Source organism: Oryctolagus cuniculus, chromosome 6 (genome assembly GCF_051225735.1).
Source record: "Oryctolagus cuniculus isolate XC-2025 breed Fujian yellow rabbit chromosome 6, ASM5122573v1, whole genome shotgun sequence".
NCBI lineage: Eukaryota > Metazoa > Chordata > Mammalia > Lagomorpha > Leporidae > Oryctolagus > Oryctolagus cuniculus.
The window spans coordinates 91,985,286-92,012,918 of NC_142872.1; the positions used below are offsets into that span (position 1 = coordinate 91,985,286).

The following is a 27,633-nucleotide window of genomic DNA, read 5'->3' on the forward strand; positions in this document are numbered from 1 at the left end:
TCTGTTGTTCTTTCCATTCATTATTTAGCTCCAGAAGTGACTCCATAACTATACCACTGAGAAGATAAGTCATACTGTTTGTTATCAGCCTGAAAGCTTCCTGAAACAGATTTTAAGGACTCTAAATCATAGAATGTTTACTTTCTATTCAATTTAATTTTGCAACTAGTCCTTAAGGTTTTATTCAGCTGAACACTAAGTGGAAATATGTGGTACTTGTAGCACTCTATGGTTGAGTCATTTTGTATTTATAGTGAATTTTATTGTATTCAAATCCATGGATGGTCTTTCATAAAAGTGAATATTCACTACAATATTACTAACTGTACTATAGAACTGACTTAACTAAATTTTTGATCTAAATTTTTTAAAAAAGATAATTTTTTCCAATAAGTTTAACAAAAAGTGAAAACTGCAGAACCCTTGAACACAACAGTTTTATTTTTAGCACTTTATAAAATTAGTTTGCTAACTTAATTTCCATAGTTGTTAAGTTGGTCTTAATGCAACCTACCTGCTTTCTAACGGCATATGTGAGAATAATCCGGATTCTCTCAACAAGCCCACTGCAGATCTCCAGTGGTGATTTTCCAGGACTGAGGTATTCTACAAAAAAGTATGTCTGTTAACTACTTAATGACAAATATAGTTCTGAACATGAAGAATTATTTGTCAGTACTACTGATCTGGTTACAATGCTCATATCATGGAGAATTTGTTTCCATTACTTTTATTCCTTTGATACATGACACATTTCTCTAGAATCAGAAAAGTATTGAGTGACAAAACTGCACTGACCTTGTACAAAGTTGCCAAGTAATGGTTTGTTTTAATAAGGAAAGGTTGATTGACACCTGGATGGTCCAGATCATGAGTGGCAGCTGCAATTAAGCTCAGCAAGATATCCCAGGGGGTTACAGAATTGGCAAGCTGAAGTGTGACAAAAGAATAATTAATCACAAACATGTCTGAAACAAACTACACCAGTGCAGCCGCTGCGAAGCAGCAGCCAGCGGCAATGACAGTCTCCTCCCCCTTTTGTCCAGGCAGATTGGTCAGGACCACCACCCAGTGCCTGCTAGGTGCTGGTCTCATCACGACACTGGGGCGGGGTGTGATACCACAGTGTCCCTGCTCACATGGAGTTTATAGAGCTCATCTTTCTACTGCTTCATCGTTAATGAGCCTAACTAGAATTGTAGCTAAAGTATAAATCGTTCTTTTGGTGGGAATAAAGGCTTTAAAAAAGAAAAACACAGGGGGCAGTGTCATGGCATGTTAAGCCACTGCTTGTGACACTAGCATCCTGTATTAGAGAACTAGTCCCAGTCCTGGTTGCTCTGCTTCCGATCCATTCCCTGATAAGGCACCTGGGAAGGTAGCGGAGCACCTGCCACCTTGGATGGAGTTCTGGGCTCTTAGCTTTGGCCTGGACCAGCCCTGGCCAGTGCAGCCATTTGGGGAGTGAACCAGTGGATGGAAGACCTCTCTCTCTGTCTCTCCCTTTCTCTGTAACTGCCTTTTTTTTTTTTTTTTTTTGACAGGCAGAGTGGATAGTGAGAGAGAGAAAGGTCTTCCTTTGCTGTTGGTTCACCCTCCAATGGCCGCCGCGGCCGGCACGCTGCGGCCAGCGCATCGCGCTGATCCAAAGGCAGGAGCCAGGTGCTTCTCCTGGTCTCCCATGGGGTGCAGGGCCCAAGCACTTGGGCCATCCTCCACTGCCTTCCCGGGCCACAGCAGAGAGCTGGCCTGGAAGAGGGGCAACCGGGAAAGAATCCGGCGCCCCGACTGGGACTAGAACCCAGTGTGCCAGCACCGCAGGCGGAGGATTAGCCTAGTGAGCCACGGCACCGGCCGTAACTGCCTTTTAAATAAAAAATAAATAAGTATTAAAAAAGAAAAATGATGTTCTCAGTTCTTTATTGAGATGCCCACCTGGCATATCAAGTATACTCTCTTCATTAAACTTTGCGACCTTACTTACCACTTAAAAAAAATTATTTGGGGGCTGGTGGTGTGGTGTTGCAGGTTAGGCCGCCACCTACAATGCCAGCATCCCATATGGGCACTGCTTCATGTCCTGGTCTTCCACTTCCAATCGAGGTCCCTGCTAATGGCCTGGGAAAGCAGCTGAATGTGGCCAAAGTGTTTGGACCCCTGCACCCATGTGGGAGACCTGGAAGATCTTTTGCTTCTGGTTTCAGCCTGGCCCAGCGCTGGCCATTGTGGCCATCTGGGGAGTGAACCAAAAGACAGAAGATCCATCTCTCCCTCTCTCTCAGCCTTTTAAATAAACACACACTTTTTTTTTAAAGTGTATAATAAAATCTTTTCCTAGTGGATGGATATGTTCAGAATGATATACATAATATGTGCATGACAGAAAAACACAACCTTTTAAGACAGGAATTATTATATTTTGCTCTCAGTAATCGTCATCAAACATATCTGACACAGCAAACTATTAGAGTAAACAAAAGTTTATTATTAGCTTGGAATTTTCAATGATCAGAAAATGATCACCTTGAGTAGATCACTGCTTCTGATGAACTGCCGCTCATTTTCTGGCAAACTTCTCCTCTCACAAGACCCAATCCTGCTCTCATCAGCCCCCTCCCTACCAAGGACAAACTGTTTCTACTGCACTTGACACACCCGCCACCACGGCACCCAGCGAAGCAATGTTACCTACAGACTGTGCTACTGAACTAACATATATTTCATATTGTAAAATGATTATGAAAATTGAAAAACTTACCACTGTGGGATAAAAAATAAATTTACATTCAAGTTCTACTATTTTCTTTCTATATCGGAATGGATCTTTTTCTTTTTTTTTTTTTTTTTTTTTTTTTTTTTTTTTTTTTTTGACAGGCAGAGTGGACAGTGAGAGAGAGAGACAGAGAGAAAGGTCTTCCTTTGCCGTTGGTTCACCCTCCAATGGCCGCCGCGGCCGGCGTGCTGCAGCCAGCGCACCGCGCTGATCCGATGGCAGGAGCCAGGAGCTAGGTGCTTTTCCTGGTCTCCCATGGGGTGCAGGGCCCAAGCACCTGGGCCATCCTCCACTGCACTCCCGGGCCACAGCAGAGAGCTGGCCTGGAAGCGGGGCAACCGGGACAGAATCCGGCGCCCCGACCGGGACTAGAACCCGGTGTGCCGGCGCCGCTAGGCGGAATGGATCTTTTTCTATCCCCTGTGTTAAGCGCATCTCAGTCAGAAAAATCACTGAGGGCTGGAATCTCCTGGGAAATTGTAAGCTGGTTGAAGGTAAAGAATGTCTAGGATGTATTTTTGTATTATGTATACATATGTGGGCACACGTATGCTTGGCTGATGAACATGTAATTTACTAAGCAATGTGCAAAATACTATAGTATCGTAACTACAACAGAGAACTAAAATTCACCAAAGAAACATCATCCAGAGAGAATACAGTAATCCAGAATTGAACTTATTTAAAAATTTAATGTATGACTACGTATGGCATCAAACAATCTCAGGGATCTTAAAGAGTTAACCCATAAAAATAGGAAGAACAAACGAATTATTGAATTTCTATGAGGAGGGATGGCCTGGCAGTTAAGCTACTGCTTGGGATGCCAAATTCCTGGATTTGAGTCCCAGCTCAGCTCCTGCTAATAGACACCCTAAGAGACAGCAGCCCTGGCTCAAGTGGTTGGGCCCCTGCCACTCACATGGGAGACACAGAATGAGTTCTCAGCTTCTACCCAATGGGAGCTCTTTGTGTGTGTGTGTGTGTGTGTGTGTGTACTTATCAAATTAAATTTTTTTTAAAAAACAAAGTTCTGTAAAGGGATAAGCTTGGAAACAAACTACATATGCAAAAAAGGAAAGTTCAACTCAAAAAATGTAGCATTTTATAAAATGTCTTTCATCAGAAAGAAAAGTTTACTAGTATTATAACAAAGACAAGGAATTCAATAACATTAATATAACTTTATAGAGTACATTTTGAAAAAGATAAATGTTATTTCCATTCTGCAACATAGTTGGCAATGAAAGTTGGAGAAGAAACTGCAAATCATATAATGTACATGAAAGTCAGATTTTACATGACTCTGTAAAACTATCAGCAGAGTCCTTTTCTAACAAAACAGAAACTGATTACATGGCTAATTTTCCTTTGCTCAACAAAAAACCTATTTGTTTCATTGCTTGCTAGACTTCCTACTGTAATGGTTATTACATGTGTCTAATTCATTTGAAACAAGATGTCAATCAATTTCAAAATAATTTTAGAGGCAATGATGTGGAGAAACACAGGGAAAGGTAAACCCAAAAGTGAAATTAAAATTCAAACACATACCTGGGAAAATATTTTGTAGGAAATGACTAGTGCCTAGACAGACTGAGATAAAGAAAGAAGAAATACAAAGGAAAAAAAAAAACTAAGTTCAAAATAAAAAATACATATATCTAATAGCAGAAAAGAGCTAACTGAAATCCTGATGCCTTGCTGAGGGTAATAATTAAAGTGGTTTGGTCACTGAGAAGAGTATTTCAAAGTACCCAGATTCTTGATATATTATGTCAGCCTGGAGAGCCTACTAAAGGAAAGATCCCTCACTCAGGAAGCAAAAAGCAAACTGAGGGCTTATACAGTAGTAGCTGTAATAGTAAAATCAGGAACAATCTAGAAGTGTGAAAACAGAGAATCATTATACTTAAAGAAAACCTACTCAATTTTAAAGATTACAGCCATAGAGCAACATCCATTCATTAATGTAATTCATTTACTGAGCACCTACCTCGTGCTGGTATTATTCTAGGAGATGGTGTACATTTGTGGGCAGACAGACAAAATCACCTGCTGGGGGTATGGTTGGGGATTTGGGTTCACCGTCTTGTGGTGTCCACATTAGTTTCCACCATGTTCCACAACTAAGATTTCAGAGTTCAACATTCATGTCTTACACTTTGTCATCAACAACTAGCAGGCATGCAACCTGTCTTACATGCAGTGCAGGATGGGGCAGGGAATGGTACCGCAAGACTGAGAGAGGTTCAGCATCAGAGCAGATGTCTCTCTGCAACATGTGCAAGTGGTTTTTATCCAGGCCTAGTTTGAGTAGAGTTTCTGATTAAGTATGCAATTAATTTAAACTTATACAAACACGAGATTAAACACTAAAATGAGAAAAAAGGGGAAATCACAACTTCCTTCTCAGCTCACAACTATGAATGTTATCATTGTGTCAATAAATAAATGAGATATTAGGCTCAACTGTGAAAAATGCTTTCTAATCCAAGTTCAGCCTTAAGGACACAAAGCATAAACATTGAAATTTAGAGATGATGCATGTACAGAGAGAAGGGTCAGTTCCTTGAATTTCCAGTAATTTCTTGGGCCTGGAATATTTCTTTTTTCACTTAGAGAAAGAGCCAAATATTCAGCTCTTCATATAAATCATAAGCCGTAAACAAATTTCTCAGTAAATACAGCAGTATGTTAGAAAATGTAAAATCATGAAAAAACTATGTGTGGATTTCAAACCTTTTTTTTGCACCAAGATTGACTTTTTAAATTCCATTTCTTCAGTGAGTCTTTTGAAGTACCTTTGAACATGCAGGAAGTCTCTCTGAATAGACTTAGGCCTTTCACAACTCTCTCTGCGCCTGGAGTGTTCTATGGTTGACTCTGAGTTTCAGCGGAAAAGCTTCCAACCACTGAGAACTCTTGCCATACTCCTGGTCACTCTCCAGCACACTACTCTGCTTTGGTTTCTTCATAGCAGTGGTTACTGCAGAGAATGTCAAAATCCTACTCGTCCATGTCTTCAACGACTACGCTCCCACTCCCCAGGACATAAGCCTCACGGAGCCACCGCGTGCCCAGCACCAGTAGAGTGCCTGGCATGTAGCAGATGCTCAGTGAGCAGGCACTGAATTAATGAGTACAAACACTCAGGAATACGATGCTATGTCACGGCCTGGGAAGTAAAAGAGTCGGTCTTACAGCTTCAACGTTTTTAGAACTCACTTTTAAAATGCCGACTTTTAAATGTAAACTACGATGAGGGGGAAGGGAGTTGGGCACTCAGTGTTCACGATGAGAGATGTTTGAGGTAAGCATGGACAGAGCTACACAGGCACAGAGTGTCTAAGATCACATTTGCACTCATTTCTGTCCACGTCTCCCCACCACGCTCACTGGCTCCACCCCAATTTCCTCACCCCTGGCTTCAGCTGGGTGCAGAAGTCGGGGCAGCGTCTCTGTCCAGTTTAACCCTCCTCCACACCTCAGAGAATTTATCTCTGTAGTTCCATTTGCCAGACTGCTTGGTGATTAATTTGAGTACATGGGAATATACATTTGCCAAAATTAAATACAAAAAAATAAACCCAATATATTTTAATACTGCATCAAAGTTATACCATGATAAAGTTGATTAAAAAAAAAAAAGTCATGATACATACACCTCAAATGTGCGCCGGCAGACATGGCTTTCATTGGCACGAGCAGCCCATGTTTCCTAAATCATATCTCAACTCTGATTTCCTTCCCCTACCTCAGGTTCTTTTATCCATCTCTCTCTCAGACATCTCTACCTGGATATCACACAAATCCATTCCACGCCACATGGCCAGATGGAGCCGCACATCTCTGCACATACCCCCCGCCCTCGCCGAAGACGTCTACCTTCTGCTCTACTGCCCAAACCAGGACAAAGTGGCTCCTCTATTTCCTTCCCCGAGATGCATACAAACACACACCCAGTTCATTCCAGTCCCCAAGAGATGTTACAAATGACCCACTTCTCTCTTTCCACAAGGCCACCAGGCCCTCTCCCAGGGAGCAGTGAGTGAGTTCCTGGCAGGTATCCATGCTTTCTGACCTTGCTTACTTTATTTTCACGGCACAGCAAGGCTAATCTCCTGAAGCCTCCCACTTTCCTCCCATAGCCCCTTCCCTGCCCTGGCTCTAAGTGTCAGATGCCGTCACACCACATGCAAGGTCTTGAGCGATCAGGGCCTTCGTCAGGCTTCTCCTGCCTCTCTCTCGACCATCGCCCAGATTTCCCGGTTGCTGCACTGACAAATACAGCCACTTCAGAAACTCGGTCAAGTTGGACCTCATTCTTATGAAGGAAGACTCTGATTTTGAGTCCAGCCACTAACTTAGAGGACTCTTCGTATGATTTTTCACCTAAAACAAACATCAGCCACTTACCTTCGGTTCTTTTAGGTAACAGTGCATGGCCTGAGTAACATCTGCAGCATGGACTGCATTGTGGTAAGGGTTTTGACTGTGATAATCCTCTTGAATCATAACTGCATCAGAGAAAAGATCTCAGTTTTAATGTAAGTGGGAGCATGTAAGAGCACAAATTTGTCATAATTACAAGTGACCCATTCATATTTTTTGCTATCCCCGTAACTGTCTGGATTCAGAGAGATGATAATCATCTCCCGATCATATGTACAGTAGTAACGCATCACTTAACGGCAGGGACACATTCTGGGAAACGTGTCATTAGGCAGTTTCCTTACTGTGCATACATCATCCATACTGAGATGGCTGCAGCATCACTGGGCCATACAATCTTAGGGGACCATCATCATATATGGGGTCCATCCTTGACTGAAATGCAGTTATGCAGTGCATGACCATATACCCAAAGAAATGACATCAAACTGAAACCTAACTCATTTGGAAATATATCCATGTGACACTTGTAAAGTAGGTTATTTATTTTTTCTTTATGTCTTTTATATTGTCAATCTATCATGTCAAACTCCACCAACTCCTTTTAGTTTAAAAAACACTTCCACAGTTAAATACATTGGTGCAATTCAGGCAACAAATACTGTGCCTGGTACTGTTCTCAGTACTGGAAATTCAGCAGAAAACAGAAGCTATCAACCATCTTTGTGAAGGTAACAGCAGATATTGGAGTATATAAAGGTAATACTATTGGCGTGTCACCAGTGAGATATAAATTCTGGATGTGGAATCAGTTTTTCAATAGAAGGAATGGGTTTTCCGTTAATCCTACCTTCTTGCACAGTGGCTGGTATGCAGTCATGAAAGAGCAGACTAGGGTAGGGATGCAGCTAGACTTCCCTGCCACCAAGCCTGCTCTATGGCTCCAACAGCATACCACAGCAATGCAAAGCAAAGCTATTCTACTAGAACATGGTAAATACAACCCACTGGTGATGGGGAACGAGCATTAGGATTCTGCATATACCTTGATCATATCCTTTAAAATAACTTTTTAAGAGATGAGTATTTAATCTAGTCATCAAGACATCTACATCCTATTATCATAGTACCTGGGTTTGATTCCTGGCTCCAGCTCCTAACTCTAGGTTCCTGTTAATGCAGATCCTGGGAGTCAGCAATGGTAGCTTAAGTAACTGGGTTCCTGCCACCCACTTGGGAGATCTAAATTGAGTTCCCAGCTCCAGGTGTTGTGGCCATTTGGGGAGTGAACCAGAGGATAGAAGACCTCTCTCTCTGTCTCTCCCTTTCTCTCTAACTCTGTCTCTCAAATAAATAAAATCTTTAAAAATTTTTAATTAAATAGCTTTTTAAATACCTTTTTACCTTTTTATGTGTTTTTATAATTTATAAGTAGGTTACAGGTATACTAATTATAAATAAATATACATTAAAAAGTTTCTCAAGATTGCTAGAACAAGTTTCTATTAGTTTCATACTGAAGAGGGAAAAAATTATCTGCTTCCTTAAAATAAAATAAGAGAGAATCTTGATCTCCTTAACATTTTCTAAATATTTTTTAACTTAGTGAAACATTTCCTAGCAGAGCAATATTATGTAAATATCACCCTGCACATATAAACATATTCATAATCCTCACAGTTTATTTTAAAGAGATTTCAGGGATCAGATACAGAACATATCTAAATGCAACATGCCTGATCTTTTAAAGTTTTGGCCTCACACTTAGGAAAGTACAGACATTGTATTATCTTGGTTAGCAGGCCGCGGTTGATCTAAGAAATTGAACGCAAAACAACCCCAATTTTTCACTAATTCCCTGCATCTGTCACTTTGAGATTCTGCTGCTTTTGCCACCAGGAGGCACAGCTCATCCCCAGTCTGTTCTGGTCCACAGAATGCTGCAGACAAGAGAGGGGCCAGCTCTGGGGGCCGGCGCTGTGGCACAGTAGGTTAATCTTCCGCCTGCGGTGCCAGCATCCCACATGGTGCCGCCAGTATCCCCATGTATCCTGGCTGCTCCTCTTCTGATCCAGCTCTCTTACATGGCCTGGGAAAGCAGCAGAAGATGGCCCAAGTGTTTGGGCCCCTGCATCTGCATGGGAGACCTGGAAGAAGCTCCTGGCTCAGGATCGGCCCAGCCCCAACAACTGCGGCCATTTGGGGAGTGAACCAACAGATGAAAGACCTTTCTCTCTGTCTTTCCCTCTCTGTCTATAACTATGCCTCTCAAATAACTAAATAATTTTTTTTAAAAAAAGAGAGGGGCCAGCTCTGAGTGTGGTGCTACAGCAGCCTGTACTCCTCAGCTCTCTCTCAGAAAACTGCATTGCTATTTGAACAAGCTAAAATAAATGTTTCTTGTCTTTAATGTGAACTTATTATAGTGACAAACTACTCTGGCTCTTTTTAATTGTTAAAGAACTAAGCCAGGTCAGATCCAGTGTCACACCTTAGGTCCCAGGCAAAGACTGAAAATCCAATGTGCAGCTACCTGTTGCTGACTGCAGGTGCACAAATGATCTCAACTACACAGAAGCTCTGAACAGCTCTATACACACAACAGCTAGACAAATGTGTAGCCTAAGCTGGTAATTTTGGGTGGTTTGTTACAGAGCACTAACTAATGTAACCAATATAAAATTTAACAAGTTCTTGTATAAGTTTGTTGCCATTAAATGGGTTAATTACGTACCTAAAAATCTGCGAAGTTTCATCATATCTAAATGGAAGTACTCAATTAATCCATGAAGACTAAATAAATGAAAGGTTAAGCTTACTAGACTATTCCCTAAAAAGAAAAGAGATATTAATTAGTGGGAAATACAAGCTAACATGATTATAATATGCTTCCAATATGGATTTCTGAGTAAAAAACATGGAGAGAAGAGTACTAATTCCTTTTTGTTTACCTACCATTTATAGCTTCTGATTTTACCTGTTATGAATTTCAATGTAATATCTTTGCTCTACTCTTTAAGAAAAAGTAAATTTTTTGCTGTTTAAGCTTTCCAGAACCAAAGAACTGGAAGATAAACATTTTCAAATAAGCTAATTTTTTTAAAAGGCACCAAAATACGTCAGTAGCAGAAGACTGCAAAGTGCCCCCTGCTGAATTAGCTAATTTGACCTCCAACACACTTCTGTTCCATGCCCTCTTCTGCCTTGCTTAACTGACAAGGGCTGGCTCAGAGCACTCCGCCTCACGGGCAGCTTCAGGGGGCGAAGGCTGTGTTCATTCTTATCCACAGAGGACAAGGAGGATGGATCACTGGCTGCCTTCAGATCCTCAAGACTCTGAACTCAACCACTGGCCCTTTCCTTACTTGCAGCAGAGGATCCGCTTGTTGCTGGAGAAAGGAAGATTCACAGAACGGGCGGAACTCTACCACTATCGTTATGACCATACACCTTTTCTTTGTGCATGTACATATTCATTTTGCCTATCATCATTATCATAGGGTCCTCCCAAAATCTTTTTCCAAATTTAACAGATTACCAATTTGTAGGGTCTAAAATAAGTATTGAGAAATCTGAATCAAATAGCAAAATATCCTATTCTGGAATTCAGGCAAACAGCAGTAAGAGACACATGTAATGTCCCCAGAAAGAACCTTAAAGGAATCTGACGAGATCCAGTGTATTCAAATGTACTACCCATACAGAATTAGAAATGTTCGGGCAACATTTTTTCCCCCTTTTCAATTCGCAAAATACCAACTGAGGATTTTTTAATACCAGTCAATAAAAACACAAGTCAAGAAAATATTTTTAAAACAACAGAAGTTAGTTGTGTTAAACAAAATGCAAGCACAGGGGCTGGCACTGTGGTATAGTGGGTTAAGCCACTGCCTGCTGCACCCATGTGGGTGCTGGTTTGAGTCCAGGCTGCTCCACTTCCGATCCATCTCTCTGCTGTGGCCTGGAAAAGCAGAACATGGCACAAGCCCTTGGGCCCCTGCACCCGTATGGGAGACCCAGAGGAAGCTCATGGCCCCTAGCTTCAGATCAGAGCAGCTCCAGCCATTGCAGCCAACTGGGGAGTGAACCAGCAGATGGAATACCTCTCTCTCTGCCTTTGTCTCTCTGTAACTCTGCCTTTCAAGCAAATAAATAAATCTTAAAGAAAAACAACAATAACAACAACAACAAAAAACCATACAGGCACAGAACTTTTTAAAATGGAAATAGATTTTTTTGGGGGGAAAAGAAAATTCAATTTATAGAAATTTATAGAAACACTACCCTCATAAAAATATACCAAAGGATATGACTGCCTAAGGCAAAGAAGCTCTCAATAGTCTTTGGAAAGTGGTCTTCACTAAGCACTGGCAAAATTAGGCTATGACTATGACACAGGCCTGGCAGCTGGTGTCTTGGCCAACCAAACAGCTTTCAGGGGTGATAAACTCTATCTTGCTGTTATCATATCATTCAACTCTCATCTCTGTAAAGAAAACTATTAAAAAATTACTTTCTTTTGTGGAGGCAAAAAGGTAGGGATCTGTACCTGTAACAAGGTAGGGGCCTGTACCAACAAGGTAGGGAATGCCTGTTACTTTGGTTATCTGTAGTTAACTGCATGTGTATTCACCACCTGCAAAATCAAGATGAGTGGCTAAGCAGTAGCAGTTTTTACTAGCTCCAAATGATCTGGAATCAAGCCCAAGAAGAAACCATTCAGCCACGTTCTCCACAAATTCAGTTCAAGGAGGAGGTTGTCAAAGGGAACACAGAGGGTCCATTTAACTCATGAAGGTTGCTGGCTGTTGCTGCTGTCCATCCTACACCACTCTTGGTATCAAGCCTCCTAACTAGCAGCACATGCACTTTTTAAAAATAAGATTTAGAGGAAGGGGAGAGGGAGTGGGAAAGGGGAGGGGTGCAGGTGGGAGTGAAGTTATGGGGCGGGGGGAGCCATTGTAATCCATAAGCTGTACTTTGGAAATTTATATTCATTAAAGAAAAGTTAAAAAAAAAAGATTTAGAGAACAATCGACTATTTCAACAAATGACAGGCATCCCAGTAGCCTAATTATAGGCTATGAGCTGTTAAGAGTTTATATAAGGCTAAGCCTTGAGGGTGGTAAGGGTGGCATTGTTTCGTCTATATTTATCTTGAGATAATAACTAAGGTAATATTTGTGTTGAGTTACGAAAGGGGAATTTCCCAATCAAACAGAAGGTGCCGCGCCTGATATTTCACTACCTATATTTTCAAGGAGATGGCCAACTGTGTAAAATGACGTTGGAACCTTTCTTGAACAGAAGGGTCAATGTGAGGGCAGGGTGAGGAACAGGACACTCTATCAGTGGGCGGGAATTAGAAAAAGAGTAGAACAAAAAGGCAGGGAAGCAGGGTGGATGGCTTTGCTGCTGAAGGTGACCGTCACCGTCTTCACCATTTGGCCAAGACCAGTCCAGTTTATTTTCTGTCAACAGTGAATAGACAAGCCCAAGGTGTGCAGAGAGAGAGTTTTTGCTATAAACTGGCTTACAGTGTAGAGGAAATAATGCAGTAATACTAGCAGATTTATACTGATTCCCAAGATAAAGCTGTATTCGCTTGCCTATTTTACATATTTGGTTCCCTTATGAAAGAAACTTTACTCCAAAGTGAAATAAGAAAAAAGCAGATGATTTCAAAGTATGACAATGAACCAAATACTCATTTCATCACTTTAAACTGCAGTGACTTCCAGTATACATTCTCATTTTGTTGAAGAGCTATGCAGACAAAAGAGGTACACACTGAATCACAGGTAGCACTAAGAAATAGGCCAAATATTTGATCTGAGGTAAAAAAATGATTCCCAAAGAGAATCTACTCCTGTTCCTAAATAGCACGGAAACTATAATTCCCAAAACAAAACTAAACTAAATACAAGAGGGGATAAGCACATCAGAATCACCTGTGGGCATATCTTTTAAAATTACCCCTACCCTGTAGATTCTGATAAATCCTCCTAAATTAGCTACAAACTCTTCCCCATTCCAGTGCCAGAGGGAACTAATGCTGCTGATCGTATCATGCCATCTCAGAAGTATGCAAAGACAGGCCTGAGAGCTTCCCTCTCAGCAGGTAGTTGACCCACCATTCAATCTGGACTATCCCAACAGGAACACAACATCAAAAGACGACATCATAAAAGACCACAAGCGAAGGGCCAGTGCCGCGGCTCACTAGGTTAATCCTCCGACTGTGGCGCCGGCATCCCATATGGGCACCAGGTTCTAGTCCCAGTTGCTCCTCTTCCAGTCCAGCTCTCTGCTGTGGCTTGGGAGGGCAGTAGTGGAGGATGGCCCAAGTGCTTGGGCCCCTGCACCCCATGGGAGACCAGGAGGAAACACCTGGCTCCTGGCTTTGGATTGACGCAGTGCACAGGCCGTGGCAGCCATTTGGGGGGTGAACCAACAGAAGGAAGACCTTTCTCTCTCTCTCTCTCTCTCTCTCTCTCTTTCTCTGTCTAACTCTGCCTGTCAAATTAAAAAAAAAAAAAAAAAGACCACAAGCTAAAAGAAACCAAATAAAAAGAAAAATGAAGAACATAATGAGACAATGATATTGACTTTGGGTTATTAATAATGCCAGCCATTAATCTGTCAAGTCTCTGTGATGAGCAGGAGGATTGGCTTTTCATTACTGCAAAGCGTTAATAATCAAAATGTAAAACTGAGACTAATTCTCAAGGTTTTTTTCTTTAGAAAAAGTCACTGCCGGAGCCGTGGCTCACTAGGCTAATCCTCCGCCTGTGGTGCCAGCACCCCGGGTTCTAGTCCCGGTTGCTCCTCTTCCAGTCCCGCTCTCTGCTGTGGCCCGGGAAGGCAGTGGAGGATGGCCCAAGTGCTTGGGTCCTGCACCCGCATGGGAGACCAGGAAGAAGCACCTGGCTCCTGGCTTCGGATCGGTGCAACATGCTGGCCGTAGCAGGCCACTTGAGGGGTGAACCAATGGAAAAGGAAAACCTTTCTCTCTGTCTCTCCCTGTCTCTCTCTCACTGTCTAACTATGCCTGTCAAAAAAAAAAAAAAAAAAAAAAAAAAAGAAAGAAAGAAAGAAAAAGACACTAAAAAAAAGAGGACAAAATGACGCTCCCTATGCCTGCAGAGGGCTAATAACCTAAGTAAATGAAAAGCAACAACCCACTGGTGGCTCTACCATCAACACAGTAATCTAAGACTACATTAACTTGAGTAAGTCAAATTTTTCACTTACCATTTGTTAGTCTATCAAATAGAAAGATATCAAAATTCCAATTTCCAACTTTTTCAAGCATACACTGAAACAAAAACCAGACATTCCTACTGTAATTTAATTTCAACAACATTCTCTTTTTGCAAATAGTCCATATACAAGTTAATGAAAATTGAAAGTGATGGTTTAAGAAATACCAAGTATCATTCCCTTTTCAATCATGACTTCTTTAATCTCTAATTGGCATAAAAAATGTCCAAAGGGATAAATTTTATTTGGAAAAGGAAACATTATTTCACTTTTCAGTTAATGAATGTACAGGAAAGGGCAGTTTTTCTCAACTTACATCTACTTCTCTAGAAACTTTGAAGGATTCTAACGTAATTTAACATCACAGAAGTGGGATTCATATGTTGCATGACCTAGAACCTGCATCTTGAATCTTGCAACAACTGCTCTTAAAAGTTCTTGCTCTACTACTTACTGTATCACCAATGCTGTTATAAGTACTTTACTCACCCTGACTATTCACATCAAAACTGTTTTCAGCATTTATCTTATAGATGGGAAAGCAGGCAAAAAGTAAGAAAAAAGTGATAGATCTAGGATCTCTGGCATCTGATTTTGGAACCCAAACACTGACAGTGATGACATACCATGCTTAAATTGTCTGCTACTCATTCCTTAAAATACACTCCCAACTTCATTTATATTCTTTCAATTTCCTTATAAAATAATAGAATTTACTACATCAACTTTTAGGATGGTGTGCATGTCAGCCAAGCAAATGTATCCCACGAACATCCTGACATCCAAGTATTTTATACCACAGAGTCATAACCCGATTATTTTGGAGCCCTCTGTAAGAGAAAACTTATTTTGTACCCAAAAAATTCATCACTGTATACATTTATGAAAAAACTGACACAAGCAACACTATGATGCTACTAGTAGAGATTGTTAATTATGATAGCACTAATAACAACCAATGATACATAGGTCAACATTCTCATTCTAAAAAGCAAAACATGTAAAGTTGTTAAAATTTAAAGTATGAACACATTCCATTGATTTTTTTTTTTTTTTTTTTGGACAGGCAGAGTGGACAGTGAGAGAGAGAGACAGAGAGAAAGGTCTTCCTTTGCCGTTGGTTCACCCTCCAATGGCCGCCGCGGCCGGCGCGCTGCAGCCGGTGCACCGCGCTGATCCGATGGCAGGAGCCAGGAGCCAGGTGCTTTTCCTGGTCTCCCATGGGGTGCAGGGCCCAAGCACCTGGGCCATCCTCCACTGCACTCCCTGGCCACAGCAGAGGGCTGGCCTGGAAGAGGGGCAACCGGGACAGAATCCGGCGCCCCGACCGGGACTAGAACCCGGTGTGCCAGCGCCGCTAGGCGGAGGATTAGCCTAGTGAGCCGCGGCGCCGGCCAATTCCATTGATTTATTAAACAGGGAAGGAAATTTTTTCACTTTAATGTAATCATAAAGAAGGTACCTCAGCCACATCAACATAAACTTACAGAATCTGGTCTGTAAATACTAAGTCAAAGAATAAGTTAAAATACAATTAAAAATTTAAGATTATTAAAGATCTTCATCTGGTCAGAAACAAGCTCATTTAATCTTGACCTTCTCAAGACATCTTTAAATATGTCCCTATCAATAGAATACACACACTAGGTCAGGTAATCTCTATAGTGTTCCAAGCATTAGGAATCTGTGTGACCTTATAATGTTTTACTGGTCTGCATGTCACTTAATATTATAGTAAATGAAATATTTTCATAATTTAGTTATTTCAGAAATGTTCCTTGTGCTGGCACACCTAATTGTAAAATGAACAGCTTCTATAAGGAAAAAAACTAAAAATTGAGCTCAATTTTCAAAACCAAAAAAAAAGAGCTTCAGTAAATCTATCAAAATACTGTTTTCTTGAAAAGTTGCACATACCTTGGCTTGTCCATTGTAATCATCATCTAAAATGTTTAGAGAACTTGAAACAGTAGTACCACGAAAAAAGCGTGAAGATCTAAGATATCGCTGGAAACTTAGTAACCTCCTGATATTCCTTGCAGAGACAGATACTTCAATCTCAGATTGAGCTGAAATAAGAGGAGTGACAGGTGAGAACTGCAAGTCACAAATGGGCATATGCCATTTCAACAATACTTCTCTTAGTTAGGAGCAAGTATGTTCAAAAATTCATTCTTCACTAAACCATATTCCTAGGAGAGAAGAGAAGGTTATTTTATTTCTATTTTCAATTGAAGAATTAAGATTGAAAGGAAAATAGCCAATTTCGACAACATTCAGAAACATAATGAAGACTGTGGCTGCTTAACAATCTTTTTTTAACTTCCAAGAACTCTGACCTCTCACTTGATCACTCTAACACATTATTCATATATAAACATGGAGCAAAAACACACAAAAAATCTAGTTTCAAATTACTTGAAAGCGAGGTTCCAAGTTGCATGATATTTTTAACAATCACACAACTAAAACATCTTCAACTTTAATGACCTCTATCATTTCAGATATTTCATTAAGATAATATTACTTAGAGGAAAAGGAGATGGAATGGGGAATGAAGTGCTTTAAAGAATAAATAAAGGTTTTTTTTTTTAATAAAGGTTTTAAAGGACAGGAATAAAATTCCATAAAGTTTAAAAAAATAAAAAAAAAAAAACTCTACAAAAACATGTGGTTTTTTCCCCTTGGAGACAAACAGGTTCTTGCAGTGAGTCTAACATAACCTTTTTTTCCCTCAAGTGTTAGAATAATCTGGTTTCTTCAAACACCAGATGAAATAGACTTGGTTATAAAAGCAATCTTGTAGGGAATATATATATATATATATACACATATATATGTATATATATATATCAGTTACCTTAAATTCTAGAATAAAAGCTAATTTGTAAAATATTCAAAATATAAACACACAAAAATTAAGATGAAGGATCAACCAACTGTCATCTCTCTACTTAACTTCCAGTAACTTAGAATCCCCAGGGGGAATGGTAGCTAAACACATTCTCTCCTGTGTGTCTAATCACTCATTCTTCGATCAACCTCCACTACCTGGTTTGCCTTGTCTATAAAATAACGGCGATTATATCTAATTCAACAGATACTCAATTAAATGAGATAATGTACAGCAGGCACTAAATAAATGACAGCAATGCAAATGATGGTAACACTGATGTGAATTCCTCTGCTTAAAGGTAGTTCTCCTAAATTCAAATACTGCTGATGCTGCTCTAAAGAAAAGCATTCCATGGCTCCTCATCATCTTACCAGGAACTCCATCTCCTTAGCCCGGAAGAGAACATGTTCCAGGATATGGCTCTCTGCAGACCTGAGGCATTACCTCTCCTGGGAAGTAGACCTTAAGGCATGCTCCCTCAGTACCTCTGTGAGTTCGCAAAGCTCTCTATGCATTCACCAATTACAGCACTTCTGACTTTGAAATACACTGGTATCTCTCTGGTTCCTTTAACAAATGACAACATTCAATATAGACACGAGCTATTTTTTAATCTCCATATTCCTGAGTCTAACAATAGTGTCAGGTATATAGTAGATAACTGTAAAATACACAGAATCCAAGCATACTGTTCTTGAAATATCTGTTGAGTTTTGAGGTTCCCATATATCCAAATAAACCAGAAGTAAAATACCACACAGTAATGTAGTTTACTCTTCATTTTTTTCACTGCAGTAAGTAAAATATGAAATATGTAGAAAGATAACAGAGTTAAATTTCTGATTTTATCAAAGTAATATACAAGAACTAGAACCAAAATGATAAAGTTATTAATATCTACTGATGGTGTTTACATTAGAACCAAGTCTGTTAGAGGAAATGAGGATAGACTAAACTCTGTGAAAGCAACACTCCAAGCACTTGCAAAATGCATCTCCTTTAGTCATCAACTTCAAAAGATAAATATTATCCTCCACTTCACACATGAGAACACTGAACCTACAAGAAAATAATTTCCCAAGGTCAACAGCCAATACAGGATGAACTGGGATTAAAGAAAAAAAATCTGCATTTATAAAGGCTATGTACAGTACTACTCATAAATTTTTTTATTGTATCTCTACAGGGCTGTTTATTGCTTATTATCCAAATAAGACATGTCACAGTTTTACTAAAGCATGTTCACACCCACTATCCATTTAGCAATCACTACAATACTGTGAAGATCATCATCCTAGTTTTATAAATATAACCTTATAAAGCAAGGTGGAAACACAATACAATCAATATATTAGAGCCAAGGCACACAGAAAGCTGCTAATAAATGCAGCAAAATACATGTACTCTATTCATTCCAGAAAACAGTAAAGAAGACTTCAAGGTCATGAGTATTCTTTTTGATTTATCTGAAGCTACACACAAAAGTAACAATTTTATTACTGGCAATTACATTGCAGTGTGAGTGTGTGTGTGTGTGTGTGTGTGCATGCACTAACAGAAGGATCACTGCTTTCAAATTATCGTGTCCAAACTAACAAACCCCTAAAGTAAATTTGAGAATTTCTTTAGAGGACACCTGCATAAGGTTCAAAAAATGAGTTGGTTTTATTTGATCGGAAAACCCCAACGGTCTAATCCAGTGTGCCAAGTCTCTGTATCAACACAGCAGGGTTCACGCTGTCAAGTGTTAAGTCACCTGGTGCTAGCCCAGGGCCAGGCCCTACCCATAAAATCAGGGTCATGTCCTCCACTGCCTAATTCCCATTTTCCAGGTGACATCTGACAAGTCACAACCTCCTGATGTCTCATTTTCTTTAGCTAAGAAAATTCACGTCTTTTCCCTGGTTCACAGAGCCCCGAAGTTACTAGTCATGAATGACTACCAGGCACTGACTCAAGGCGACATGCTCATTTATCATAGGAACCCAATGCCTTCCAGTGAGACTAAACCCATAAACAAACCTGCACAACAGAATAAGAAACAGACCTGTATCTAATGATACAGAACCAGCCTTAACAATTCGTGACTATTTCCCAAACTTAACAAGGACAGAGAACTTGCCTATATGAAACAGCAGATCACTCAGAAAAACTGCTTTATTCCCCATGAGCCCTGAGGACCTCACACAGGAGTCTTGTACACAACAGATTTATAGTCTGCAGTGGCCAGAAAAATGCAATGGGACCTTGCAGACAGGCCAACTAAAGCTGCCACAATCAAAGACTTAATACAGGACCAGAAGTTGGGGGCATATCTGGCTTGTTTTGTCATTTATACAATTCTTGAATATGCAACACTTTACATGTCCAGGAAGGAGCACAGGAAAGGTAGGAGGGAGATACAGAGTGGGAGAGACCTCAGGGAGGGAGGGAGGGAAATAACAGTGCAAATCCTCACCTCCAGCCCTGTCTCCCCAGCCAGTCGACACTCAAACCCTCTCCTGCAATGATAATCTTTTTCTTCAAGTTTCAATTGTATCCTTACTGAGTTTTTAAAAAGAACGCGGTTCAACAGGCTAATCCTCCGCCTGCGGCACCGGTACACCAGGTTCTAGTCCTGGTCACCCCTCTTCCAGTCCAGTTCTCTGCTGTGGCCCAGGAGTGCAGTGGAGGATAGCCCAGGCCCTTGGGCCCTGCACCCACATGGAAGACCAGGAGAAGCACCTGGCTGCTGCCTTCGGATCAGCGTGGTGTGCCGGCCACAGCATGCTGGCCACAGTGGCCATTGGAGGGTGAACCAACAGTAAAGGAAGACCTTTCTCTCTGTCTCTCTCTCTCTCTCTCTCTCACTGTCCACTCTGCCTGTCCAAAAAACAAAAACAAACAAACAAAAAAAAAGGTAAATCTTGGAAACACCATTATGTATTTTTTTTTATTTGACAGAGTCACAGATAGTGAGAGAGAGAGAGACAAAGAGAAAGGTCTTTCTCCGTTGGTTCACTCCCCAAATGGCCAGCGTGCTGCTCCAATTCAAAGCCAGGACCCAGGTGCTTCTTCCTGGGCTCCCATGTGGTGAAGGGGCCCAAGGCTCCACTGGCTTCCCAGGCCACAGCAGAGAGCTGCACTAGAAGAGGAGCAACTGGGACTAGAACCCAGCACTCACATGGGATGCCGGTGCTGCAGGCGGAGGATTAACCAAGTAAGCCACGGTGCCGGCCCCATGTATTTTTTAAGGTTTATTTATCTATTTGAAAGACAGAGGCAGAGACAGAGAGGTCTTCCATACGCTGGTTCACTCCCCAGATGGCCGCAATGGCCAGAGCTGTGCTGATCCGAAGCCAGGAGCCAGGTGCTTCCTCTGGGTCTCCCTTATGGGTGTGAGGGCCCAAGGACTTGGGCCATCTTCCACTGCCCTCCCAGGCCATAACAGAGAGCTGGATAGGAAGTAAAGCAGCTGGGACTTGAACCAGCACTCATATGAGATGCCAGCACCACAGGCATAGCTTTACCTGCTATGCCACAGCACCAGCCCCTCCATTATGTATTATTTTCTTTTTTTTTTTTAAAGATTTATTTTATTTATTTGAAAGACAGAGTTACAGAGAGAGGTAGAGCCAGAGAGAGAGATTTTCCATTTGTAGGTTCACTCCCCAGATGGTTGCAATGGCCAGAGCTGAGCTGATCTGAAACCAGGGACCAGGAGCTTCTTCCGGGTCTCCCACGCAGGTACAGGGGCCCAAGTACTTGAGCCATCTTCTATTCCTTTCTCAGGCCATAGCAGAGAGCTGGATTGGAAGTGGAGCTGCTGGGACCCGAACTGGCACCCAAACAGGATGCTGGTGCCACAAGCTGGGGTTTTAACCCACTGTGCCACAGCACCAGCCCCTATGCATTATTTTCTACTTCTTTTACATAAATGGTGCATGTTTTACAAATTTCATGTTGCTGTTTAACTTATCATGGGCACTCTCTCCCTATCAGTAATAGAGATCTTCCTCATTTTTCTAAATACAGTTGTAAAGTATTTCACATTACAGATGAATCATAATCTACTTAGCCAGCCCACTGCTGAAGGACATTACTACAATTTCAGTGTGCAAAAGATATCCCCATTTTGTTAAATGTGCTTGTATTTCTACTGCCTCATTTCTCAGCCTTGAGAGACCACCCTTCAGTTTCTAGTTATTATACACAAGGCAGTTACTCTAATATCCCATCCCCTTCCTTCTTCCAGGATTGTTAGTTATCAGAACACGTTTGGTTTTTGTTTCATTCATTTTAATTCCCAGATTCATGTTGGGTTCAGCTCCAGAAATTATTCAATAGCACAAATCCATTAACCTTGGTTCCCTTAATTGTCTTGTGTTTATGCTTATCCGCTCTGTTACTTTATTCAAGAAGGGCTCATGAAAAGACCTCAAACACAATGTATTCTGAGATGTTTGAAACTTTTCTCACAGTTTTTGAGGACAGTTTAAATGAATATAAAATTCTTGGTTCTCATTTTCCTTCCCTGAGTTTACGTGAAGGTATTGGTTGACTGTGTTCTGACATTGAGATGTGCAAAATCTAAGGCAAACATACTTGTTTCCCACTTATAATTGTCTGGGTCTTTTGGGAAGGCTGCCAATAAAAAGTCTTTAATGACTTTACTAAGATGCATCTCAGAGTTAACCATTCTGGGTCATTTTCTCCTCCTATGTGTTATGTTCTTGCAATGTACAAATTTAAATCCTCTATTTCTTAAAAAAATTTCTTGAATTATGTCTCTAAATATTTATTCTGTTCTACTATCTTAGCTTTATTATTCAGAGATTATAAACTGTTTATTTGTAAATCTCTGGGTGTTTTTATTTCTTTCATTCAATAAATATTTAGTGCAAATTTGGTGCCAGGGACCATTCTGGATGCTGGAGTTACCATGGTGAGGGAGACAGACAGGGTCCTTGTTTTCACAGAGCTTGCATTCTGTCCCCTGGTTTTCTCGATTATGAGCTGTTTATGTTCAAACACCTTTTCCTGTCCTCTATATCTCACTTTCTTTCCAGTTCTTAACTGCTTATTTGTTCTATTCTGCTTGCTTTTATAGCCATTAGTATATGCAGTATAGGTTCTATCTCCTGCTTGTTCCAAATCTGTGTTTCTGTGATATTATTGAGAGTTTTGTTTATACTATTTCCAGATTTGAGTGTAAACATGTGTCAATTCCTTGTTATCTCAATGCGCTCTATAGTAAACTAGTGATTCGTCTAGCTTTTAAGTGAATGGCAAGAAATGGTTATAATTTTCATCAGTTCTAATGGCAGTATTTTCCCATTAAATGTTAATCATTAAGTTTTGCTGTTCCTATCTATTGTTTTTTTTACTTAATTAAATTATCTGATGTGCCAGTTTCTTTTCAAAAAACAATCATTACTGAATGGAATGAATTCTACTGAACCAACTCTGCACCAAATTCTCAATGGGAACAACGAGGCAGAGGAGCCCTCTGAGATTCACCACTCAAATGATCTCTACTCCTCTGCCAAAGAGACAGATCGCTAATTAAAACATGTATCTGTGGCCGGCGTTGTGGCATAGCAAGTTAAGCTACTGCATGCAATTTCAGCATCCCATACTTTTTAAAGTGAGTCTCTTCTACACAGAATATAGGTGGACTGTGTCCTAGTACATCTGGTGATGCTATAACAAAATACTGAGGCTAGGTAACTTATAAAGATTCGTTTGTTGTAGATCCTAAGGCTGGGAAGTCCAAGATTCAAAGACTGCTTCTAGTGAAGACCTCTTTGCTGTGTCAAGGCAGGAGGGCACGACAGGGTGTGAGTAAATTAGAAGGGGGGCCTAAACTCATACTTTACTAGGAACCCACTCCCAGCATGCCCTGCCCTGTGATAATGGCACTAACCCACCTGAGAAGTGAACATTCCGAGTCACACTAGGGCACTCTGGACAACTACTCCTGTAATTGTTTCTGATAAGGATTTTTCCTACTTTAGTGTTTGTTTTAGAGCAGAGCCCAACCTCTGAGGCTTTACCTCCCCCCCCCCACCTTTTAAAAAAAAAAAAAAAGACCTATTCATTCATTTGAAAGGAAGAGCCACAGAGAGGCAGAGGCAGAGACAAAAAGAGAGAGAGAGAGAGAGAGAGAGAGACCGACCGACCGACCGACCCTCCAGCCACTAGTCCACTCCCCAGATGGCCGCAACGGCCAGAGCTGAGCTGATCCCAAGCCACGAGCCAGAAAACTCCTCCGGGTCTCCCACACAGGTACAGGGGCCTAAGGACTTGGACCATCGTCTACTGCTTTCCCAGGCCATAGCAGAAAGCTGGATTGGAAGTGGAGCAGCCAGGACTTGATCCAGCACCCATATGGGATACTGGCACTGCAGGCAGTGGTCTCACCCACTACACCCTGGCGCCAGCCCCTCGCCCCTTTCTTTTAAAAGATTATGTTTTTCCTGGTCCTTCCTGGGGATTAGGCATCTTCAGTCCTCGTTTCTACTCTACCTAGCTTTCAGAATAGGTGCAGGCTATGTGGGAAGCGTTAACTATAAGCAATCACTCTTAATACCTGGCACTCTGAATATTCCTCCATGAATTATTTTCTATAGTATATGTATATGGATAATTTTGCACATTGATAAATAAATATGTTTGATTTAATTTCTATTAGCCATGTGTTATTTTAAGGTATAAAATTACACTTTTTGCTGTTAATGTTTCTTTTTATTTTCCTTACAATCAATTCTATGATAAACATTCTTATGATTTAATTTTTGTACACAGGCTGATTCCTTTAGAATGAATCCTCAGAAGAACAAGTAGTAAGACCACATTTTAATGGAACCCAGCAAAATGCCAAACTGGAGAATACATTTTCTAAAAGAAAATTGGAGAGGTCTCCCGAACCGTCCTGGAGTAGTTTCCAGATATGATCTACGAGAAGGGAGCAGGAGCTCGAAATCAAGGACAAACACAGTGCAGTCACCTGGAGACGGCTGGAAAGCTGCAGTGTCCCAGGCTCACTCCCCACTCCCAGCCACCACGTATGCCCACGGCTTCCCTGTGGCGATGAGGGAAGTGAAATCCGTGCATGGAAGAAGCCTAAGGACTAATTCCTGGGGACAACAAAGAAGAATGAGGCGGGGAGGCAGCACCATGGCTTCCATGAGCCCAGCTGGACAGGGCCTGAGTGAAACAAGCAGAGACCACTCCGGCAAGAGAAGACCACGCTGAACGAACGAGCAGCACCACTGGGGAATCTATACGGGAGGACCCACGAGGAACCCAGAGCACGAAAGAGTGACTATGAGAATTCAACTAGCAATTTTCTTCAGACACGGACTGAAAAGCTCACCCTCTAGCCGGATCACACAAAGGCCGACCCCAGCACCGTTATTCTCACAAGCTCTTTCTGTCACAGATCAAACTTGTCTTTATTAAAGTTCCGCTTCCCTCAAACTCAGACTATTTATTCTAAGTCCCAGGCCTGTTCCAGTTTACATGGTTACCTACATTCCGATCCAGCTTAGAGAGCCAACAGGGCTCAGTGAATTAATCAAGTTACTATTAAAGAGCAGCTGGCTTTGCGGGTTCTCTTCTAAAATATCACATTACCTCACTCAGTGACCTGGACAGACTGATCGGCCTCCGCCAGAACGACATGAGCCCTGCTGCTTACCACCACGGGCATCACTTCCAGTCAGCATTCTCAGCTCGGGGCCAGAAAACAAAATGTGGGACAGCAGGCTTTTCCCTCTTTGGAGGAAGAATACAGGAAAGCCCTACGTTAAAGCAACAGAGGGCCGGGGAACCAACACATCCTGAGGATCGTTATTCCAAGCCCTCTCATAGTGTCTTACTTCACACCCAAATCACATGATAAAAATGTCACTGACATGTTATCAGTCAAAAGACATCTTTAGCAGAAAAGCTACTGGATCTCGAGACCTGACCACTCCTTAATCATCCACAAGAGGGAGCTCTCCAGTCACTGTATGTGTATTGTTAAACCAGTAAAAATCACATAGATACATATAACCATGAATCACTCTGGGAGATTATTTTTTAAAATATATGTATTTTTGGGCCGGCGCCGTGGCTCACTAGGCTAATCCTCAGCCTTGCGGTGCCGGCACACCGGGTTCTAGTCCCGGTCGGGGCACCGGATTCTGTCCTGGTTGCCCCTCTTCCGGGCCAGCTCTCCCTGTGGCCAGGGAGTACAGTGGAGGATGGCCCAAGTGCTTGGGCCCTGCACCCCATGGGAGACCAGGAGAAGTACCTGGCTCCTGCCATCGGATCAGCGCGGTGTGCCGGCCGCAGCGCACCGGCCATGGCGGCCATTGGAGGGTGAACCAACGGCAAAGGAAGACCTTTCTCTCTGTCTCTCTCTCTCACTGTCCACTCTGCCTGTCAAAAAAATAAATAAATAAAATATGTATTTTTAAAACATTCAGTGCTATAAGGTTTTAACTCCGGTGTATGGAAAGCTCATATTGAATGGTGATGGAATAAAAAAAATCTGACAACATTCTCTATTTTTTAAAAATATTAATAACTAAAATTTTTATTTATTTATTTGAGAGGCAGAGAGAGCTCTATCTGAAAACTTTGTTCCCCAGATGCCTACAATGGCCCCATATTGGTGGCTAAAGCCAGCAACTGGGAACTCAATCCAGGTCTCCCAGTGGGTAGCAGGGACCCAACCAACCACTTGAGCCATCACCGCTGCCTCCCAGGGTGTGCATTAGGAGGAAGCTGGAGTCAAGAGCCGGAGCTCCTTGGCACTGAACCCAGGCATTCTGTTATGGGATCTGGGCATCTCAATCACAAGGCTAAACAATCTCTACCCCAACCGCCAACACTTGACGTTCTAATCTCTTTCTCTGAGTTTCTCTCGAATAGAACAGGAAGCAAGTCTAAAAGACTACTGTTGCGTAATTACACTTATCTTACATTTATGAGAAGTGTATATGTGGATAAAGGTCTTTAGTGGAGAAGTGGTGTGGACATGGAGAGCCAGGACAGCAGAGTGGACAGATAACAGCTTGGGAGTTAGACACATCTGATTTCAATTCCAGTTCTGTCACTTTTGCTAGTTTTGTTGTATCAAGTAAGTTAATTTTAGATCTCTGATCCAGGGCTGGTGCTGTGGCACAGAGGGTAAAAGCCGCTGCTCTACAGTGCCAGCATCCCATATGGGCGCCGATTCTAGTCCCAGTTGCTCTACTTCCTATCCAGCTCCTTGCTAATGTGCCTAGGAAAGCAGTGGAAGATGGCCTAAGTGCTTGAGTCCCTGCACCCACGTGGGAGACCTGGAATAAGCTCTTGGCTTCAGACAGCGTTAGCCGTTGCAATGCAGCCATTTAAGGAGTGATCCAGCAGATGGAAGATCTCTCTGCCTTTCTCTCTTCACCTGTTTGTTAAACAGACCTCACAGGACTGTTGTAAAGATTAAATAATATATGCCGAACATATTTGCACATTTCTTGGCAAATAATATGCAAAAAACAATTGACAGTTATTATTACAAACGTCAAATATTATTAAACATATGACTTCAAGTATTTAACAAAGCCAGATTTATTTTTCATGACCATAAAACTTCATCCTGAAGACCACTGCACTCGTAAGTACTCTAGAAAATGCACACACTTAAAAGACTTTAAAGTATGCAAAGATTACCTTAGAGAGGATGTAGTCCGAATTTCATTATAAATCAAATAAATGAGCTACTCAGAATCTAAAATTATATAAATGTTAATAAAAAATAAAATAGAACCAATATTTTTCCCTTGATTCGCAGAACCTTATTTTTGCAGGATCCAATGTTCACTTTGATAGGATTTAATAATATAAGAGGTAGAAAACCCTCTAAAAAGATTACAATCAATGTCACACATTAGACTTTTTTTTCACCCTTCAGAGGTAGGCTATAAAGGATGTTGGGTTCCTTGTATGCTTAAACTCAGGCCTTGAATATAAGCTCCTTATTCATTAAATTCTTAATCCCTTTATTAAGGGAGCTGAGAAAGAAAGGAGGAAAAGAAAAAACACAGGGCCTTAATGCAGCACTTCCTTCAAAACATGCATATAAAACGAAGCCTTAAGTTGCATTTCCAATTTCGCCAATTCTCCAAAGCACAAGTAGAATTAAACTGCCATGAAACGGTATTAAGATTAAGGTTCAATTCATGTCAGTTCCTAATTTATGCTATGAAGTTACAGAAGATATCTAGAAGACAGAACATTCTGTTCTTTCAAGTTGGGAACAAAGAAGAAACAAAAATCAGCGGTTCTCAAAGGT

The 27,633-nt window shown here is 41.3% G+C and overlaps 1 protein-coding gene across 6 annotated transcripts in view; it reads right to left on the minus strand.

The window, feature by feature from the left end:
* The window catches only part of PDE7A (phosphodiesterase 7A), a 131,382-nt gene that overhangs the window by 18,496 nt on the left and 85,253 nt on the right, over nt 1-27,633 (minus strand). For 5 of the 6 annotated variants that reach the window (XM_002710533.6, XM_008255575.5, XM_089336270.1 and 2 more), the window contains 6 exons: nt 16,349-16,500; nt 14,423-14,486; nt 9,903-9,998; nt 7,193-7,293; nt 799-930; nt 515-606 (listed from right to left, as the gene is read on the minus strand). In XM_002710533.6, the coding sequence (XP_002710579.1) occupies nt 515-606; nt 799-930; nt 7,193-7,293; nt 9,903-9,998; nt 14,423-14,486; nt 16,349-16,500 (637 nt within the window). The remainder of the gene's footprint in view (nt 1-514; nt 607-798; nt 931-7,192; nt 7,294-9,902; nt 9,999-14,422; nt 14,487-16,348; nt 16,501-27,633) is intronic. The other variant, XM_089336271.1, reaches the window with a different exon arrangement.